We start from the raw sequence: 16,296 nt of genomic DNA on the forward strand, positions 1-16,296 counted from the left end.
GGGACAAGCAAAGCAAAACAAAGAGGCTACATGAATTGATCAATGGACTGTTATCTTATTTCACTCATGGGGTAGAGAATGTGGGATCAGATGACAAACTGAAGGTGGTTTTCCATTCTCTGTCTCTACAACAATACAATCTTACATTCAATACATTCATTCATCAGCAAACAAATCCCCACAAAACAAAATTTCTTGCCGGTGCTTGGCACACGGTTGGAGGCATGGGGAGGGGATCTCACCAGATGATGAGTTCCTGCCGGAGGAGGGGATACGATGAGGGGAGCAAGGGTTAGACGCCTCTATCTGGCCATAAGGAGTCGCCGTTGCCGCGCCATAACCTCCGAGTTCCCCGTGTGAGCCATGGAGGCCCATCTCAACCTCCAAGTACTTCGCTCCGCCGCGCCTTATCCACGCGCCGCCGCCGTTCTGCATCGAGCAAACGCATCATCCCCAGTCACTGTAGATGTCGCGTTGATTTGATCCAGAAGCTATGCTCGAGCGCCGAAACGGGGGCAGCAAGCGGGCAGAGGTACGATCGCGGAGGTGGGTGGGTTGAGATCGACAACAGTGGTGGTTGAGGTCGGCCGCGGAGGCGGGTGGGTTGAAATCGACAACAGTGGTGGTTGAGGTCGTCTGCGGTGACGAGTGGTGTGGCAGCGGCCTGGGCATAGGCCAGGGTGGACCAGGGTCGACGCGATGCGCTCGAGCACCGCAACGGAGGCAGTGAGCGGGGAGAGGTACGACCGCGGAGGCGGGTGGGTTGAGATCGGCAGCGGTGGCGGTTGAGGTCGGCCGCGGCGGCAAGTGGTGTGGCGGCGGCCTGGGCACAGGCCAGGGTGGCCAGGGTCGACGGGAGGAGGCGGTGCGTACGGGTATAATTTTTGCAGCGAATCGTTTTTTCCTTTTGCGTTCGAATCGTTTTTTCCTTTTGCGTTGCAGATAAATGATGAAGCGCGGGTTGAATAACAAAAATTACAGGGGCTTTTTTTATAAAAATGCCGCGGTGGGTTTTCCGAGGGAAGCAATAGCCGCTTTATTATTAGGTATAGATAATAGGGAGGGAGGGGAGGAGGCAGCCTCAAACCCTCAAGGTTTGGCCGAAATTGATGGTGGAGGAGTCTTACTCCAATCCTACTAGGAGTAGGATTCCTCCTCTCCACTTGGAAGCCCTTTCCACCTTTTCCACCTTTGGGTTTTTCCCACCCCTAGCCGCATGCGCCTTAGTGGGTGGTTCGGCCAGCCCACTAGGGGATAGTTTGACTCCTCCCACAGCCCATGACGTGCTTTGGGTCGAGACACCCCTCCCGATGGCCCGCGGTACCCTCCCGACACTCACGACACACTATCGAAGTACCTGAAACTTTTCTAGTGACCAAAACAGGACTTCCTATATATAAATCTTACCTCCGGACCATTTTGGAGCTCCTCGTGACGTCCAGGATCTCATCCGGGACTCCGAACAACTTTTGGTTACCAAACACACATAACTCAATAATACCGAAATGTCACCGAACCTTAAGTGTGCAGACCTTGCGGGTTTGAGAACTATGTAGACTTGACCTGAGACACTTCTCCGATCAATAACCAATAGCGGGACCTGGATGCCCATATTGACTCCTACATATTCTACGAATATCTTTATCATTTGAACCTCTATGTCAAGGATTCAATTAATCCTGTATCGATGTTCCCTTTGTCCATCGGTATGTTACTTGACCGAGATTCGATCGTCGATATGTCCATACCTAGTCCAATCTCCTTATCGGAAAGTCTCTTTACTCGTTCCGTAATAAAAGGTCCCGTGACTAACTCCTTAGTCACTTGCTTGCAAGTCTTATTGTGATGTTGTATTACCGAGTGGGACCCAAGATACCTCTCCGTCATAAGGAGTGACAAATCCTAGTTTCGAGTCACTCCAACCCAACAGACACCTTTGGATATACCTGTAGAGCACCTTCATAGTCACCCAGTTACATTATGATGTTTGATACACACAAGGTATTCCTTTGGTGTCCAGGAGTTGCATGATCTCAAGGTCATTGGAACAGATACATTGACATGCAGAAAACAGTAGCAATAAACTGACACGATCATATGCTACATTCATAGTTTTGGTCTTGTCCATCACATCGTTCTCCTAATGATGTGATCCCATTATCAAGTGACAACACTTTTCTATGGCCAGGAAACCTTGACCATCCTTGATCAACGAGCTAGTCAACTAGAGGATCACTAGGGACAATGTGTTATCTATCTATCCACACATGCATTTGAGTTTCCAATCAATAAAATTATATCATGGATAATCAACTAGAGGCTCATAGTTTTGGGAAGTCTTTTTAATAATAGGATCCAAATAAAACTTTGGGGTAAAACATCCCTCCTAAATTGAGGACTTGTTGTACAAATCTTAACACAAGGGTCTTTGAAAGATTAAAATAAATAAATGCCTTTTATTGAAATAATATTTTATAAAAGTAATTTCTAGTCCGATACACATGGCAGGGCAAGGGTTTGGGGTCAAGGAGAGGAGTTCTTGAGAGAATAATAATCGTTGTGATTTAGAACACAACCAAGTAGCAACCAAATCAATCATCACAAGCACACACAAAGTTTTAATTAGTTATAAATTCTATAAAAGCATAATGTGGAAAAGTGGTACAAACATAGGGTGTAACACCTGCAGCCTTCGAGAGTGTGATCGATCCTCATATCTATGCACTCGCCCGCCGTCGCGTCCAGGGACTGGAAGGACACACGCCGAGAGGGTTGGTCGTGTGCGGTCAGCCAGAGGGAGAAGAAGTGCCGGATCAATACCACCAAGGGAGGAACACCCAGAAAGGCCTGCAGAGAAAGATGAACGACGAGAGAAGAATAATAAACCTCGGACCAATATGCAGCGCATGAATTTGGTAATGCGCGAGCACAATGTTGAAGAACTCCGAGAATGGGGGAAGCAAGCCGAAGAAGAGCGCATGAAGATAAAGGGTGACGGAGGTTGCGGCCAGCTCGGTGAGGGGAGTCGAAGCCGGCAAGATCTTGGTTTCCCACCATTTGCCAGACTCAGCCGCGACCATGGGGAGGATCTTGTCGAGCACCTTGTGATTCAGCACTGTGGACCTACACAGGGTGGCTTCTTGTGCCTTGCTCCCTTACAGTGCTGCCATTTCCTCACTCTTCCTGCTCGGGGGAGCTATGGCGACGCTATGGGAGAAGGGGCGATGGTTGCTTGGCAGATGGGAGCACTCTTATGCTGGAAGGAAGGCCCAGAGAGGCGGCGCAAGACAGGGAAGAGCAATGACGAACCGACTATACGTGCAGGATTTATATCAGCTCGGGACAGTTACCATGGCATCGTTGGGAGAAGGGGCCTCCCATGACTATCCGGGCGCAACACGTCGCGCCTCGCCCGCACGCAGTTGGAGCCCATGTTGCTTCGCCCCTCCCATCGGGCGGAGTCGTGCACAATGCGGGCTTGGGGGCTACTATCGGGCCCCTCGGATCGAGCGTGCCCTGGCCCGTAGCCCTAAGTCCCTAGGCGTGGTGCGCTTTGTTAGCCTAATTCGGCATGGCGGTAGGCCGGACGGTAAGCCCCTCGCAAGGGCCTTCGCCTCGCGAGGCAAGCGCTAGGAATCGATGCTGGGGCCGTGCGGAGCTACGCACAACCAAGGTGCATCCCGAGGCTTCCCCTGAGGCCCTTGTGATACGGGCTCGTCAAGGGAAACTAGGCAGGGTCTCGCGACCCTGCATCTTCACGTGTGTGGCGCGGGCTGTGCAGGAGTGGTGCCAGGAGGCACGAATAGGGTGGCTTTCTGCTTTCGTGCTAAGGAAGCAGGGCCAGCTGGCGGTCTCCCAAAGCAACCCCCAAAGGTTTTCTGTTTGGTGCAAGAGGACCAAGGATGGGGGCTCATCACGACGGAGGTCTCCCCCGATCCCACCATCGCATCATGGCGAAGGCCTTTTTGCAGGCGAAGACCAGCTTTGGTAGGACGGGCTGTAGTCATGTCACCTTTCAAAATGGTCATTGTGGTAACCCTTCCCGTCGAGTGTTTTCGGGGGAAGAGGACCAAGGCCAATATAAAAGAATGGCCCGACTTTCATAGAAAAGGGCCCCCATCCATCATCTCGACTAGGGCAAGAACCCGCCTTTGTACTCGTCTTCCACCTCAAGCAATCCAGACAAGCAGTAGTAGGGTTTTACACCGCAAGGTGGCTTGAACCTTGGTAAACTGCTCGTGTGTTCTTGTTTGCTTTCCTTAGCTCGAGCCATCGGAGAGTCACAATGAAGTTGAGAGGTAGAACAGGATAGGAGAGCGAGCGCACCCCAGAGTTTGAACCTTTTATGGGTCTACGGAGAACCCACATTCGGTTGTGAGTACAAAGTATAGTATGAAAACAATCAATATTCTACATTAGATGGATAAGTAGGGGAAGAGGAGGGGTATGAAAGAGAAACGACAGGATGAACGGGAAAGACGAATTAGCGACCTACGCATCACCCATGGCTGCCAGACAACGTGTGCATTCCTCTAGGAAGGGCCCTTGGCGATCCGCTCTGGTTTGCCGTTGCCGTGGCTGTCGGAGACCGTGTGTATTCCTATGGAAGGATCCCTTGGCTGCATCAAGCCATCCCCGCCCGCAGCGCTGCATCGAGCCTCTTCATCTTTCTCTAGAAGCGACCAGTTGACTATCCTAGCCATTGCCAAGATCAAATCATTCTAATTTTATAAGCTGGAATGGTGATTTGTTAATAAAATCCCTACAATCCTTAGCAAGGAGTGATTCGTTAGAAAAAGCATCTAATGTCATGCTGAAAATACATAGAAATAATGTACTGTACCATGGAAACCAGAATTGTTGATTTATCATTCAGTAATGGGTCTCTTTCCAGTTTCCAAGATATGGACCATCTCTTAAAATGACAAATAGAATAGTAGAGCTGACTTCTTGCTCGAGCTGGGCGTCGGCCTTCATCGTCTCGGTTCTCTCTACCTTTCATTTTACAACACGAGCTCCATGTGCTGAACACACCATTAGTGTCAAAAGAACAAGCCCAAGAAATGAACGAGGGGAGGGGAATTAGTTAATGGGTACACATGAGACACGTACAAGGCATATTTGTTGCCGAGGAGTCGACGAGTCGAAAGAGGCACGGGTGCTGGGAGGCTCACTGTTGCGGTTACTTCGCTGAAAACAAGGGCACATCGCTCCCGGAATTAGGACAACAACGACATACACAGAAATGGCGTGGAGTCCTCGATGCGACACTCCTAGAATCGAGATTGCAACGACCTCAGAAACATATGTGCGGAGTCCCTGATGCGGAAAGGACTGGAAGTGGGACAACAGCTACCTCCGCAGCGGCGACGCGGAGTCCTGGATGCGACAATGACCAGAACCGGGACAAAAGCAACCTCCGCAACGGCAGCGTGGAGTCCTCGATGCGGCAACGATCGGAATCAAGACAGAAGCGAGCTCCACATTGGCGGTGCGGAGTCCTCGATGTGGCAATGACCGGAACCGGGACATAAATGACCTGCGCAACGACATCACAGATTCCTCGATGCGGCAACGACCGGTCGATCTAGCTTTTCCGGTGGGGTGGCGATTCGGTGGGCTTTCTCCTGTGGTGATTGTGAGCGGCGGCGCATGGTTTGTCCTAGCCAAGGTAGGAGGGATCAGGGTTGGGGAGATGGTTGGGTGCGGGTCTCAGGCAAGGGAAGGAGAGTAGTTGGGGCTACGAGGACGCGAACGAGATAATCAAGATCGTTCGCTTGGCATCAGACATTAATCGATGTCAATGAGCCAAATGCCTCTGATTCGTCCGTCGGAATAGCTGCCCCAGGACATCTGGCCCGGTTACAACCAACAACAGAGTTATTTTTTTATCTTGGACGACGAGCGACATCCGAGATGGCTGATCCAACGGTCAAAAATGATGGGGACGTGAGAGAGTTTCGAAAGGGTTCAATTTTACTGCCCTTAATTCCATGTAACCCTCCTTTGTACCAAGGCATCTTTTGAAAGAGTTTCCAAAAGTTTTGGTATGGTTTAATAATTTTATCTATTTTTAAATGGTCCCAGGAATTTTCTGTAACTAGTTTTGAACCCCAAAATTTTGCAAAGGAACCTATAGTTTGATTTGGCTTATGACCCCAAGTTGACTATCCATTGTGGCCCTAGGTACCCTCAATCTAGAACATAAAAACTTCTTGCTTTACAGTTCAAAATTTTCAAAATGTGTTTTACTGAAGTTTGACCCGGATTTGATGTTTTTGTTTAAAACCCATCTTATTCTTCTTAAAAAATTCTAAGAAAATTTAGGCAGTCCCTAGATCTAGAGAGAAGCCCCTCCAAAAAAATTCAGCCGCAAACTCCGTGCCCTCATGCGTGTAGCATATTGTGGTACACGTGAATTGCATCGTCGTAGTGAATGTCGAGCTGCAGTGACACTCTCGTGAGTGCTCGCCCTGGCCGCTTGCGCACTATGGCTCCTTCTTATCCAAGGTGCACCCCGGTCGTTTGGCCGATTGTGGTCATCGGGGGTGAGCTGGCCTAGCGACGCCGGCCGTAGCAGCGGCACCATCGATGCCCGTTTCACCCACCAGAGAGCCCCATTGTAAATCCGCATCGTTCAACACCACCTAAACCACCAAAAGCCCCCGCGTGTCCTTGACCCACCTCTGTGCATGCTGCAGCTCATTGCCATGGCCTGAGCGGCACATAGCATGCTGTGTGCAGCCGCTGCGCCCATGCAGTGCAATTCCATCGAGCGGTGCCATCATCGCGAATTAGAGAGAGATCAAAGGTAAGACGGAATCCCCTGAGCCAATGTAGTTGTCCCAATCATTGTAAGCCCATGCTGATCACTCTGGCTCGTTGTGATCAACGCCGGAGTTAAGACAACTTCGGCCCTTCCCCGCGAACCTATAAATAGAGGGTCCCGAGCACACCCTCAGCCCCAGCTCCACTCCTCACCTCACCAGATTCGCGCCCAACCCTACGAGGGAGCCCAGGAGAGTTATCTTCCCCACCTCTAGCCGCACCGATCAGCTTTGAGCTCTGAAAAAATTCGCTCAGGTGAGCTTGCCCCTACAGCCCTAGTTCCGCCAGTAGGCTTTGTGAGCATTCACCCATTTGAGCCCCGCCTCAATTCGACGTTTGGAGCCCCTTCCATCGAGATCAACCAGTGCCCGAAACCACCATCCGCCAGAGTGAGAGTAGCCATCGACATGGTGCTCGCCGACGACCTCTTCGACCTCCCTCAGTTGCGGAATACCTCGGAGAGCGCGCCCGCTCCTTCCCTTCCTCCTCTTTTGCACCAGCTCGTCACCGGCGATGCCGTGAGCCCTGTGCCGCTGGCGTGGAGGTTTAAACCTGATAGGGATATCCCACTGTCAGGAACCTTTTATTTTTTTCAAAGCGTTGTCAGTGGCGCCTTTGGTAGAATATGTCTTCTTTGTTGGTTTGTGCACCTCCACTTCAACGTTTTCCTCTTTTCCACTGTGCCCCTCGAAAACTTTCTGGTTATCACACATTTGACCCTGATCTTGTTTTTCTTCATTACTGTTAAAATAAAAGGACTTTTGAGTTGATTCCTTTTCCAAAACTTTTGTTTTATTGTCTAGTTTTTTTCGTATTTATTCAAAAATAATTCTAAGTCAACTTTTATGCACGCTCGGTATTTACGGTAGAACCAGTATTTGTTTGGTATAGATACCAAAGGGGAAGACGTTGTCGTCAACTTCACAGAGCTAGACTCCGACTCTATCGACCCAGGAAAGCATGTTTGCACGTTTGATGTGATGTTTGCTGACTTGATTGTTTCACAACTTTGATGCATCATAGTTTACAACATGGCATGTGGTATGATTTCATGCATGGGTATATTAGTAACTTATGAAATGATGAGAGGCCGTGGACACCCTGGTCACGTGGGACGTGATAGGTTGTGGCCTCATCATGCTGGATGCACGACAACATGTGAAGGAAATATTAAACCTCTAGTATCAGCATAGATCAAGTCTTGTCAGTGTGTCACCTTACTTTTTCGTACTGACACGGGTCTTCTCGAAAGGGAATGCGGTTTAGTAGATCGTAATCCTAACTCCATGTGCATACCATGTAGAGGGGCCGGATGAAGGTTTCATGGCCCTGGAATAATGCCAGTCATCCGGTCAGGGGGCATGGGTGTTTTCGGTTTCGGACCGAGAGGGTGGCACCCCCTTGTAGTGTGCGGTATAAATTTGATCCCATGCTATTCGAGGATGTTGGCCTCCTCATCTTATGGTTTTTCCCCTGGAAGTGTAGTTCGGGTGATTTCGGAGCCCGTTGGGTAAAAATGGGTGTGCGCTGTTTTTGTGTGTTTACTTCTAAAATACCGTACACGAGATTAGTCCTTGTGGGTATGGGAACCCGTTGGCTGTGGGTAAAGAGTACACCCTCTGCAGAGTCAAAGCTATTTAAGTAGCCTCACCCATGGTTAAGGACGACTGGTTGACAGGTCTTTGTGTTGGTCTCTGGAGAACAAGTTACTACTTATGAAAGCTCTTATTATTGATATATGGATGTGACATTTGAAACTAAGCTGATGAGACCTTGGTTGTGTTGAATATCCTGAAGGTTGGTTGTACGACCTGGATATTCATTTACTTTGTTATGCCCTTTCCATGGCATTGCTGAGACATCCGACTGTGGCGAGTCATTTATTTTATTAAGCCCTTTCTATGGTATCGCTGGGACGGCCGACTGTGGCCAGTCATTTATTTTATGAAGCCATTTACATGGTGTCGCTGAGATGCCCGACTGTGGCAAGTATTTATTTTATTATGCCCTATCTGTCGTGTCGCATAGACACCCCACTGTGGCTTGTTAAGTTATTACTTCGCCATGTATGTGGTGTCGCTGAGACACCCGACTGTGGCCAGTATTTATTTTATTATGACCTTTCCATGGTGTCGCATAGACGCGCGACTATGGCTTGTTTAGTTATTATTAAGCCCTGTATGCAGTGTCGCTTAGACGCCCTACTCTGGCAGTTTATTTTTAATTGTTAACCCTTCGAGGAGTCGCTTGAGACACCCGATCGGTGCATTTTACTTTCTTGAATATTTTGGGAGGACTACCGCCCGACTTATCTACCCTGACTTAACTTATTGCTAAATTATTTACTGTGTTAATTGTGATAATTAATCTATGCATATGAAATTGTTTGCATTCATCTTATCTATGTATAATATGTCCTGCGAGTACTTTCCAAAGTACCCACTCGCTTGTTGATGTGGCTAGATATTTATGAAGTCGATCTCACGGACGAAGAGTACGATAGTGAGTTCGACACCTAAAGGAGTCCGAGCCAATCTTGCGATCATGTAATTTGTCGTTGTATTATTCCACCGCTTCCGCTACCTTGAGTAATTGTCAAAGACTCACTCAAACGCTTGGCATGTAGTAGCAATTTATCCGTGTCGCTTCACTCCGAGGTGACACATACACCTTCCAATACGAGTAGTAGTGTTACCCATGACCAGTATGAGATAACCACCTCTCTGCCAAATATTGGTGTGTCTGTAATAAAGTATTGAGCGGCCTCCACTCTACCCTATTTAATATTAAGTAGTACTAGTTTCCTATATCAAGTTGATCTACCAATGTGAATTATTTTCTATGCTGGATGATATTCATGGTTGATTTTCAATGATTATTGTCACACCCTATTTTTACTACCACATTCTTTGTATTGTGAAAATCGAAGCTTGTTAAAACTTTTCAAAAATAATGATGTGAGTACCATGATTGTCATTGTCTGCTTGTGTGTGTGATCATGAGATGATAAAAACCCATTTTACAATATTGAATTGTTTTTAAAAACCTTTACTTGTTTCTGATCAAGGTAAAAACCCTACTTTAAGTTGCACTACATGCCCCTGATGGCAAGAGGTGTTTCTACCCAAAGTTCGTAATCTGATTTTTAACTTGTCTTATATTCCAAAACCACAGAAATAATTATTTTTATAATTAACTCCCTAATTTAATTGCATGTCCATTTCTGAGGCCAGAATGGGTATTCCTACATGAAAAAAATACTTTTCTGCCTTAGAATAATGTGATTAAATTTGGAGACGATGAGAAGGACATATATTTTTGATACATAAGATTTTAAACCCTATTTTATATTAAAATTATTTGAATAAAACCCTGGAAGCCATTTCTGTCTGTTTTAAACTTTTGAAATATTTCCAAAGGAAATATTCTCAATAAAATTCTAGAAAGTTCGAGTAGTATCCCTAAGACATATTTGGTGTCCACATAAAGTTTCACCTTGATCCAAGGTGATTAAGGACCCCAAATAACCCTAAAACCCCTTTTGTTCAGATAAAAGTTAGAGCAACTCTACAGGATCCAATGATGCTGAAACTTTGCAGGAGTGCCTAGTACCTCAAATGAGGGTTCCACACCAAAAATAGGATTTGTGGGACTTAGTTTGCCCACTCTCTCTTTGGAAGGGACATATCTGATCAAATTGAAGTGTTTTCAAGTTTACAAAGCTAAACTTGTCCAATGGAGCTCAAACTTGGTGGAACCCCATGTTTTAGCATCAAACCCAGACCTGTTAAGTTGCAGCACCAGTGGTGGGGTGCAACCCCCTCAAACCACTGTCGAGCACCTTCTGACAGATAGGGAAAAGCCACCTTAGCCACAGCTAAACCCAACCCCTTTGCTCCAAACTCATAGATTAGGTGGCCAGTATCCATATCTAACCCAGTTAACTAGCCCCTCACTAGTTCAAAGTGGATAGCCCAAAAACTCCAAATTAGGCTTCAGTTCCAGGCTGACAGCACCAGTATTTCTTGTCTCCCTTGACCAGCCGAAGCTCCCACGGGACCCAAACGGCTAGCCACACTCCCATCCAGTGCCATGACATGCTAGACACGTCCAAAGTGCCTCAGACTGCACCAGCATGCCGTGGCATGCCAAAACTGTGCTCTAGTGGCACTACAGGAAGCTACCAAGGTGGGGGCGACGCTCTCGGCCAGTTCCAGCCTCCCCCGATCCAACCTCTTCCCTGACAACCACTCTGCATCGAGCAACCCTCAGGGCCCCTCCTTCCCCGTGCTAGAGCTCGTGCGACGCGTGCCCGCGCGCACCAGAACCGGCCAAGGTTGCGCGGGCACGGATGCTCGACTCCTCCCTCTCTCCCTCTGCGGCAGATGGTTCTGGCAGTACAAAACCATGTCCTGAGACCATGGTTTCGACCCCAGACCCTCTTTGCACCCCCATGCGCGCCACGATGAGTCACCGGCGCTCCTGAATCGGCTCACTGTTGCGGGCCTATTTATAGCCCTCCCCCTCGCTCCAGCACCCCTCAGATAGCTTCAGCACGACCACTAGCACATCCCTAGCGACCCCAGCAAACAAGTAGAGCCTTGGTGCTCGAGATCAACCGAGGCCCCTCCACCTCGGTGCTTCGGTCGATCTCGGGCTACACGACGGCTCCTACGCCCCTCGACACACCAAACTGATCCCCTCAACCCCAGGAAGCTTTCCCCCAACTTGCCCGAGCATTTCCGTGCCTCTAGCCACCTCCTCGACCACCTCCCGAAACTCCTCCGCCACGGCCTCCTCGTCGTCGACGAACCCCTGCCTCTCCGACGTTGCTCCGACCACCAGCACGTAGGCGACATCATGGCAAACCCATTCCAGTCCTTGTTGGGGCTTGAGAGCGTCGGCAACCTCGCCGACGTGCTCCTCCTCCTCTCTGGCCACAGGTGTGCCCCACCTGTCGGTGGCCCAGCCTCCTCCCCCGCGTTGTCCACAGCCACTGACCGCAGAGCCCCGCACGTCAGGTTCAAACCTGACAACGCGCGCGCGTGGGTAGGCTGTCGGCCCAGTTCCAGGCCGAGCCAAGCCAGGGACTTAGCCCGTTTTCTTTTATTTTTTAAAACCTGATTTCTAAGATTTTTATAAAAACATTTAACAAGTGTAAAAATATAATTTTTCCACTATTATTCTTCTAAAAATATGTTGTATTTAATAATATGATTGGATGAATTTTTCTACAACTATTCCATTTTACAATAATAAAAATGACTAAATTGGAATAGTTTTGCTTCTGTTTTGTTAGTTTTAAAAATGTTCCTTCAAGAGAATGTGAGGCAAATATTTTTCAAAATGACAACTTAGATTTATCAGTAAGAAAGAACATTTTTAAAATGACTTTGTGATCTGCTTTCTGTGTGAGCTAGTTCTTATTTATTGTTTTATCGATGATAGAAAATCCGTGTCACAAGGGAATTGGAGCGGAAGACCTCGGAGACCCCGGATACCTAGCTGACCAAGGCAAGCGCCCTTTGACCATGACTGAGCATATGATATATTGCATGTTAAGATAGAAAGTATTTCCGTTGCATATGATCATAAGTATCGGTAAAGCACTAAGGTGATTTTTACCGATGGCTCCTCCGGAGCACATGCATTGAGCTTGATCCTAGCCCTTGAGGGTCACGCTATTATCATGATGAGAAGTAACACTAGAATAATAGCATGAGCATGTTGTTGACATAAATCAAAGAATTATGAAATGCCCCTCGGGTGCCACTAATGCCCGAGGGTGATGATGAGTTAGGTGGCCACTTTTGGTGAAGTGGTGCACCCGGTATTTGTGTGAGTATGGTTTTGGAAATGGGATTAGATTTATGATGTGTCGGCCGTCCCAACCTTACCAGTACGACCACATTACCCCTTATGGGATGGGGCTATGTTGATTACTCTGGTTGGTGCTAGCAAAGAACCACATTACTAGTGGCAGGAGTGATGTGTGGTCACTCTCGTGATGGGGTCGTGCAAGGTAGGATGACTATGCCATTTTTATGAGTTCCAGGCACACCAATGGTCCCTGCATGGTTGATACTGTCCAGAGTTGGTGCTCGTAAGACGTACACCATGTGGGCTGGGTAACAATCGAGTGGACCTCTTTGTCTAGTATCGTCAGGGGAAAGGCATTGATCGGGTACTTATGTCGGGTATGTTATATACCGCGAGTCGTAGATGACACGGAAGTTACCCGGATCTCGTGGGTCCAGCGTACTACCTATGCAGAGTGTAAAACCATTCGAATAGCCGTGTCCGCGGTCAAGGACAGTTGGGTAATCCTGCTTAAACTATGTCCAGTTTTTTCCGCATAAACCAAGTGTGTGTGTGTGGTGATGAAAAAGGTGTTGTTATGAAAGTTATGATATGACCAAGTTTGGTGACTTGGCATGCAGGGTGAGCCCGGATGGTTCAGCCCTCGACAGATATATATTGATATCTGTAACCTGTTCTTCAAAAGTAATTCTTTAATTTGATGCATATTCATGATCATTCCACCAAGAGAAGTTCCACCAAAGATGAATGTTATTGTTATCCTTCACTTTCATCGTTCATATCATGGGCTATTTGCGAGTACATTCAAAGTACTCATTGGCTTGCCACTGGTTATGTTATTGACCAGACATGGAAGGATTAGAGTTTGGAGATGAGTATGTCTTCGGAGACGCCCCTGCGAACTAGGACGCTTCCAAGTCAGAATGCCTGTCGATGTAGGCTTGATGGCATGGGCACCCGGTTAGCCCCTATGATTTCCTCTTCTAGTTGTATCTAAGTGATTTGGCCTTAGGCCCTACCTTGTGAACCTGACCATTTGGTCTTGTGTTGTAATAATCGGTATTTGGATGTAAGACTCTCTTATCCGGTATCTGTGTTCGGTGAGCATTTATCTCTGGGATCACTGATCACGGCGATCTCGACTCGTAAGTTGGGGTCCCCACAGAGCTGGTATCAGAGCCGTCCTGACTATAGGAAGCCTTAGGTAGCATGGACGATAGTTGAGAAGATTAGTGCACATAGACCTTAACCTGAGATTCTAAACCCACTAAAAACTTTCTAATTATCTCCTCTACATCTTGTAGATGGCCGCCGTACCTGAGATGCTTCTGGAGATGGGCTTTCCTCTGCTTTTGAGTGATAGCCTCGAGAAGTGTCAAGTACGCCGCACGCCCATCTTTCTCTACCACGAGCACTAGGTAAATGCCGACACTAAGGAATATCACGTGGACGTGATAGTGAAGGCTAATGACTCCCCGACTAGTTGGTTCTTTGAAGGGCCACAGATGGAAGATCTGATGTTGGCAGTGGAGACGGCAGCAGGAGAGGCGCTTGCGCGACTCCGCGGCATCCTTCCCGAGATGGCTGACGAGCCAGCTACTCGTCACCTACCTTTTGTTAAGGATGGGGTAGACGGGAGTTGGACACTCAACCCATCTTCCGAGGACGGGACGCCACTGAGGTTTCAGACCTGCTTCAGTCTCTCCTCTGACACTTTGACGCACCTTTCGATCAAGGAGTCAACTAAGATTCGCCAAGTGCTGCACCAAGTCAAGGATCTTCTTCGCACGGAGAAGATGAAGAACCGCAAGGTGAAGAAGGAAGGAGCACCCGTAGGACCACCTGGTTTTGCTTTCCGAGGAGGAATACCACCGCTTCAGGCCACTCCTCTTCAGAGTCGTCGCTTGACCGAGGAAGAGTACACCGAACTCTTCGCTACCTCACCAACCAAGAGACGCCATGATGGTCCGCTTGCTTCTCCTACTCCTTCAAAGAAGGGAAGCACTAATTAAGATGAAGATAAAGATGAAGATGAAGATGAAGATCCCGCATAACCCGCTTATGAGACCGCGTAGTCGGCCGCTTAACTTTAGCAGTGTAGGCAATTAGGATGTACCCCGAGCGTAGGAGTTCTTGTATCGGTTTGTATGAACCACGAGTGTTGTGTAAGCTTGTTGGATGCAAGTCGCATTCTGCCTTAGGCAGCTTGTGAGCGACTACATCGCTTGTTTTTAATCTAATGTAGTAGCTCTTTTCAAAACCATTGGCTTAAAAAATTTCATACTAGCACAACACTAGACCCCCTCTTTACTAGAGCATCATCCCTTATGATTTCAGCCAGTTCGGCAAACTGACCTGTTGATGACCCACAAGTATCGGGGATCAATCGTAGTCCTTTTGATAAGTAAGAGTGTCGAACCCAACGAGGAGCAGAAGGCTCTCATAAACGGTTTTCAGCAAGGTAATAACTGTAAGCACTGAAAGTAGCGGTAACACGTGATGGTGTAGTGAGGTGAAACGTAGCAAGCGAAAAGTAACAAGTAACAAGTAGTAGCAACGATGCAGCAAGTGGAAAAATCCCTTTTGTAGCAAGGGACAAGCCTGAACAAAGTCTTATAGGAGGAAAAATGCTCCCGAGGACACACGAGAATTTCTGTCATGCTAGTTTCATCATGTTCATGTGATTCACGTTCATTACTTTGATAGTTTGATATGTGGGTGGACCGGCGCTTGGGTACTACCCTTACTTGGACAAGCATCCCACTTATGATTAACCCCTCTCGCAAGCATCCGCAACTACGAAAGAAGAATTAAGACAACGTCTAACCATAGCATTAAACTAGTGGATCCAAATCGGCCCCTTACGAAGCAACGCATAGACTGGGGTTTAAGCTTCTGTCACTCTAGCAACCCATCATCTACTTACTACTCCCCAATGCCTTCCTCTAGGCCCAAATAATGGTGAAGTGTTATGTAGTCGACGTTCACATAACACCACTAGAGGAAAAACAACATACAACACATCAAATTACCGAACGAATACCAAATTCACATGACTACTATTAGCATGACTTATCCCATGTCCTCAGGAACAAAAGTAACTACTCACAAAGCATAATCATAATCATGATCAGAGGTGTAAGGAATAGCATCAAGGATCTGAACGTAAACTCTTCCACCAAGTAATCCAACTAGCATCAACTACAAAGAGTAATCAACACGACTAGCAACCTTACAAGTACCAATCAGAGTCGCGAGACGGAGATTGGTTACAAGAGATGAACTAGGGATTGGAGAGGAGATGGTGCTGATGAAGATGTTGATGAAGATGCCTACCCTCCGACGAGAGGAGTGTTGGTGATGATGATGGCGACGATTTCCCCCTCCGGGAGGGAAGTTTCCCCGGCAGGATCGTCCTGCCGAAGCTCTAGATTGGATCTGCTCAAGTTCCGCCTCGTGGCGGCGATGAAACCACGAAAAACCTCCCGATTGATTTTTTCTGGAACGAAACCCTTCATATAGCAAAAGAGGGGGGCAGTGGGCCGTCAGGGAGCCCACAAGCCCTGTAGCCGCCACCAGGGGGTGGCGGCTACCAGGCTTGTGGCGCCCTGGTAGCTCCGCTCTGGTACTTCTTTCGCCCAGCATTTT

At 47.9% G+C, this 16,296-nt stretch overlaps 1 protein-coding gene across 3 annotated transcripts; it reads right to left on the bottom strand.

Annotated features, from left to right (window-relative positions):
- Nucleotides 1-4,375: 4,375 nt before the first annotated feature.
- LOC123439895 lies at nt 4,376-5,856 on the bottom strand. 3 transcript variants are annotated; one of them, XM_045116517.1, is made up of 4 exons: nt 5,357-5,818; nt 5,113-5,190; nt 4,844-5,024; nt 4,376-4,690 (listed from the first exon to the last, which is right to left on the bottom strand). In XM_045116517.1, the coding sequence occupies exons 1-4, from the start codon at nt 5,551-5,553 to the stop codon at nt 4,673-4,675; spliced, it is 474 nt and encodes a 157-aa protein (XP_044972452.1). In that variant the 5' UTR covers nt 5,554-5,818; the 3' UTR covers nt 4,376-4,672. The 3 variants fall into 3 exon arrangements, 2 of the variants coding, with proteins under 2 accessions (XP_044972452.1, XP_044972453.1); XM_045116518.1 differs by having other exon boundaries at nt 4,376-4,762; XR_006630208.1 differs by having other exon boundaries at nt 4,376-5,273; nt 5,357-5,856.
- Nucleotides 5,857-16,296: the final 10,440 nt, after the last annotated feature.

This window comes from Hordeum vulgare, chromosome 3H (assembly GCF_904849725.1).
Source record: "Hordeum vulgare subsp. vulgare chromosome 3H, MorexV3_pseudomolecules_assembly, whole genome shotgun sequence".
Classification (NCBI taxonomy): domain Eukaryota; kingdom Viridiplantae; phylum Streptophyta; class Magnoliopsida; order Poales; family Poaceae; genus Hordeum; species Hordeum vulgare.